This window comes from Procambarus clarkii, chromosome 35, assembly GCF_040958095.1.
Source record: "Procambarus clarkii isolate CNS0578487 chromosome 35, FALCON_Pclarkii_2.0, whole genome shotgun sequence".
Taxonomy (NCBI): domain Eukaryota; kingdom Metazoa; phylum Arthropoda; class Malacostraca; order Decapoda; family Cambaridae; genus Procambarus; species Procambarus clarkii.
Genome location: NC_091184.1, coordinates 14,130,778 through 14,135,591, shown reverse-complemented (window position 1 = coordinate 14,135,591; position 4,814 = coordinate 14,130,778). Strand labels below are relative to the sequence as shown.

Sequence of the window (4,814 nt, the reverse complement as noted above, 5' to 3'; positions counted from 1 at the left end):
CCTGATCTTAAAAGCTTCATAGAAGGTTGTAACAGAACCCATGAGCACCACACCAGAAATAAATACAGTTTTGATATTCCTAGAGTACGTCTTAATCAAACTAGAAATGCTCTGCAAATCAAGGGGCCCAGAATGTGGAATGACCTTCCCAACCATGTTAAAGACTGTACCTCTCTCAACCAGTTTAAGATAAAAACTAAACACTACCTAATAAATTCCCTGTAATCTACCTCACTCCTCTATTGTCAACCCATGTCTGTTATTTTCTTTTATTTTCTTTTTTTTTCTTTTTTTTTAATCAACACTGTTTGTCAACCTATTGTATTTGTGCTGCTTTTTCAGTCATGTTCCCCCTTTTTTTTTATCTTTATTTGTATTTGTTCTCAACATCTTTTATTCTTTATGCTCAATTAGTATTAAGTTCTAGATATTAATGTTTTTCTTGCCCGAAACGCATTGCGTAATAGTGGCTTTAGGCATTGTATGTACTAGCTCTATCTATATATCAATCCATTAATGTAACATCACTTGTATGTATATACCTTACCTGAATAAACATCTGAATCTGAATCTGAATCTGAATATAGTACACTAGTAATTTTGATATATATATATATATATATATATATATATATATATATATATATATATATATATATATATATATATATATATATATATATATATATCATCATAAATAACTTATTTATGATAAGGAATCTTATCATAAATAACATCTCAACAAAAATCACATCATTCTAGGCGATTTCAATATTGTCCTGGGTCTACAAAATAACCCTCTAGTTGACTATTTCCATAACAGCATGTAATCCTCTATGATAATCGCCACAATCACCAAGCCCAAGCCAAGCACCAGAACAAAGTTCTCAAGTCAAGCCTAGCCTCGGGCCGGGCTTGGGGAGTAGAAGAACTCCCAGACCCCCATCAAGCAGATAAGTGTGTGTGTTATGAAGAGATACATCTCAACGACTAACAAAATTAGCAAGAGAAATATAGTCGTTGAAATGTAAGCCTCATCCTAACCATACACTCAAGACCTTGAGAAAGCACTCAGGAGAATGTGAAAGACTGTGTTAATATTACATAATTTACAAATACGTAAGTGTTAGATTTTATCCTATCCTATATAAACAAGATTATATCATTATTCTTATTATTTAGCAATTTTATCTTTTCTGCATGAACTACCAAAAAATTTTAATTAGAAAATTAGCAAATATCTGTAATATTTAAGAAGATGAAAAATTGAAGGAAACATTACTGTTAAAATACCACTTAAAAATTTTGTTCTGAAACTCGATTCCGCTAACTTCCTATTGAGAGCATTAAGATCACCTTCTGTAGCAATAGGATTTGGTATTAGATCTTCTATGATCTTGTCTGTTTCTTTTGTAGTCAAAGTTGTTTTCAATATCTTCATATCACTTTTCAGTTCATTCACTTCAGTGTATATGGCCTGCAACATGTTACCTGGAAATTTATACAGTATATAGAAAGTGTACATGTTATTATATTACATATCTTGAATGTACATTTAAAATAAAAGCATTATAAAGTATATGTTAAAATAACTGACACTGAGAAAGCACCCAAAAAGTAGGCTATGACTGATGTGATAGATAATGGGATAATTTCTTAGTAATTATGAAACTGCTTATATAATGGGAAGCAAATTCAGCAATCTAACCTGCTCAGTTTGCAGTCTACTTGAACATGAAACTTATGCCTATCACCCATAGGGTACATATAGGTTATAGGCTACATAATAAATTAATTAAACTTTTAAAACTTACTCATATTCTGCATCATTTCTTTCAAACTCCCATCGTTCTTGTCTGGTGACTTTGGGTCGAATAAATTCCTTGACCTTGGAGTCCTAACGACTGATGTACTTGGCGTGACCAGCTCATTGTCTTTAAGATTGCAAGATTTAGCTATTAAAATCTAACTACTGAACTGTATAATCAGCAAATTTCATGAGCTTTTACTACTGCATACTAATATTATAAGTTATACTACATGTCTACATCACATTTAAACTACCCAACATCAGAAAGAGGGTGAGCCAACATCAGAGAGAGGGGGGGGGGGGGTTATCATGAGAGAGAGGAGGGCCAACATGAGAAGAAAAAAGAAAAGAAAGAAATAAATAAAGAAAAAGAAATAGAGAAAGAAAAAGAAAGAAAAGCAAGATAGAGAGGCATACAGAGAGACAGACAAGACACATACACACAGAATAAGAAGAGGTGACAGAACAAAATTAAAAAAACAAATTTCAACATGAGAAAAGGGAGGTCAACATTAGAGAGAGAATGAGGGTCAACATGAGTGTGGGGGTCAACATGAGTGTGGGGGTCAACATGAGATATATTTTAAATAATTACTTATTACCTTCATGAAGAAATACTGATGGCGTCAACGGTGTATTGTGAAGTGTAGTCTTCACTGGAGACGGCTTTTGTAGGACTGTTCTATTAGCTGAAAAGTAGTTATGTTGTCCTGTCTGGCTTTTCATGCTTTTGGGCACTAACTGCATGCCTGCTCCGTGGCCACCAGCACAATATGGTTTCCTGAAAAGTCAAAATAAACTGTTACATGCTAATTTTAGCACTAATTTGGAATATTTTTAAACCAACTCAATATATGCAATTTTTTAGTTTCAAAGTAATGCTTACATCATCAGATTTTTCAATCCAGGTTGTGGAGATGATACCCACACTATGATCATTGAAGCCTACCACTGCATACCGCTTTTCAGATGTCATCTACAAAATTGAAAAATCTTATTAAGGTTTGTTTTCCCCAAAAAAAGAAATTAGCATAAAGTTGGTAATAGATTTACTTGATTATGTCAATCATAGATTAGCCACATTTGTAAATGATTTTCGGTTGGTATAAACAGTAGCTGCCGTGTATGGACTAAAAGGCTTAATAGTTTTATCTCTTAATGTGCTCTCAAAATATTAATAATTTTCATGAAATGCAGGCTAATGGGATTTTTAAACAGGTAAATATTGGTCAAAAGATAATAGTTTTAATAAAAAACTAAATTGTGAATCTCATTAACTTTCAATATTAGTTCAAACTATTATTAAAGAATGGATACAGTATTTAAATACGTACTTCCACGCTCGAACGCTCATCCGCTCCTGACGACCCTGCTCCCCCTCCAACTTTATCAGCTGCTCCTTGAGCCCACAACATCCCTAACATGATGTAACAACCCCAGAAGGCAGCTAAGTACCCAGTGACCTAAATGTGACCGAAATATTCGACAAAACCTAACCTACTACCTCATCTCGACCTCATTAGTGTTGCTCCCTGGAGGAAGCTAACCTGACGTTTGCTGCTGCCATATCAACAAGTCTACCCCATCTGCTGCATACATCTCTGCTGCTACCATGCTAAACAATTCTAAGCTCGGCAAGGCCGTAAAGAATGATAGCACACCTATCAGGATGAACCCAACCAGCCAAGCTAGCAACAGGAATAATGCGGCTGTCTCCCCCTTAGGGGCTACCGGGGGGAGTACCGACCCTCCCTGCGTCAACAATAACAAACCTTCCCAGCTGATTGAAGCGTCGTCACTGACTCGAGCCTTACAACAGTTATGTAACCATATGGAGCAACTTAAACGAGCTGCCTCCCCATGTACTGACTTTAAGCGTCCCGCTGATAATCCATGGCTCAGATTATTGACTCAAATACATGATGACCAAAAGTCTATAATCCGAGAGCAGTCGGACCTGATAATGAAGCTTCAGAGTGATGCTTTGGCAATGCACAAGGCTAACCAAGATCTGTCTGCCAGAGTCGGCCACCTCGAACATGAATTAAGCTCTCTTCGGATCTCGGTTACTAACTTTAAACCAGCAGAAACCTCTAAGAAGCAAGAAGAGATGTTACAAAAGTTAGAGAACCACTTTAACTCCCTACAAAAGCAACAAACTGCAACCCAAGACGAATCAGACCAACTTAAGCTCCTTGATTCTGTCATCATCTCATCACAGGATTTTCCCCATGAAACTGACAGAGAAGACTGTACTGCCATCGTGATCCAGGAATTGCGTACTAAGTTGAATTATTCAATCGAAGCAAGAGACATTAAGTCAGCTTATAGAGTGGGTACCAAATCATCTGGTGCAAACAACAGAAGGATACGCGTGAAGTTAGATAGCTGCTCCCGCAAGTCAGACCTTATCACTGCTGCAGTCGCTAGGAAATCCAAGGTTTATGTGAACGAATGTCTTACCAGATTCAGACAAAATCTCTTATTTAAACTACGTGGAATTCGCAATAGATCCACTGCTATTAAACATTGTTTTGTGCGCGATGGTAAAATAATAGCTAGGAAGACTGACTCTGGAAAAACTTATGTCATAACCACTGAAGCACACCTCACTTCTTTCCTGGATGACTGTGGGATATCAGCTGAATAACCAGAACATAATTTGTAGTCTCACATACAACCAAAGTGTACTTAAGCTCTGCCTTTCCTTTCCAAAGGTGTTTATTTTTATTTTTATTTTAATTTTTACTTTATTTTTTGTTTGTCATCTTTGCCTGTTTTATACTCTTAATTATTTGTTCTTAGTTAATCCCCTTGTCACTAAACCTAGGGCTTTTTATTACCCTGTTAATTAACCATTACTAAGCTAATTATCTTCAAGATCATTTTTTTTATGATCATTATTTTTCTTATTATTTTTTATTTTACATTTATATTGTCAGTCTCTACTGATTTTTTGTGTTTTATTTTATGTAACTTCTGTGTCCTCCCTGGCTATCTATTG

The 4,814-nt window shown here is 35.5% G+C and overlaps 1 protein-coding gene across 1 annotated transcript; it reads right to left on the bottom strand.

The window, feature by feature from the left end:
• Nucleotides 1-707: 707 nt before the first annotated feature.
• Nucleotides 708-2,585, bottom strand: LOC138371239 (uncharacterized). Its single transcript, XM_069336056.1, has 3 exons — nucleotides 2,413-2,585; nucleotides 1,815-1,934; nucleotides 708-1,491 (listed from the first exon to the last, which is right to left on the bottom strand). The coding sequence occupies exons 1-3, from the start codon at nucleotides 2,555-2,557 to the stop codon at nucleotides 1,223-1,225; spliced, it is 534 nt and encodes a 177-aa protein (XP_069192157.1). The 5' UTR covers nucleotides 2,558-2,585; the 3' UTR covers nucleotides 708-1,222.
• Nucleotides 2,586-4,814: the final 2,229 nt, after the last annotated feature.

Excerpts from the sequence above, each read along its gene's own strand:
- LOC138371239 (XM_069336056.1), bottom strand. The coding sequence starts at position 2,557 with ATGCAGTTAGTGCCCAAAAGCATGAAAAGCCAGACAGGACAACATAAC. Across the intron at positions 1,935-2,412 it reads ATCAGTATTTCTTCATGAAG|ACAATGAGCTGGTCACGCCA; the intron begins GTAATAAGTAAT and ends GCAATCTTAAAG. Across the intron at positions 1,492-1,814 it reads AGAAATGATGCAGAATATGA|GTAACATGTTGCAGGCCATA; the intron begins GTAAGTTTTAAA and ends ATAAATTTCCAG.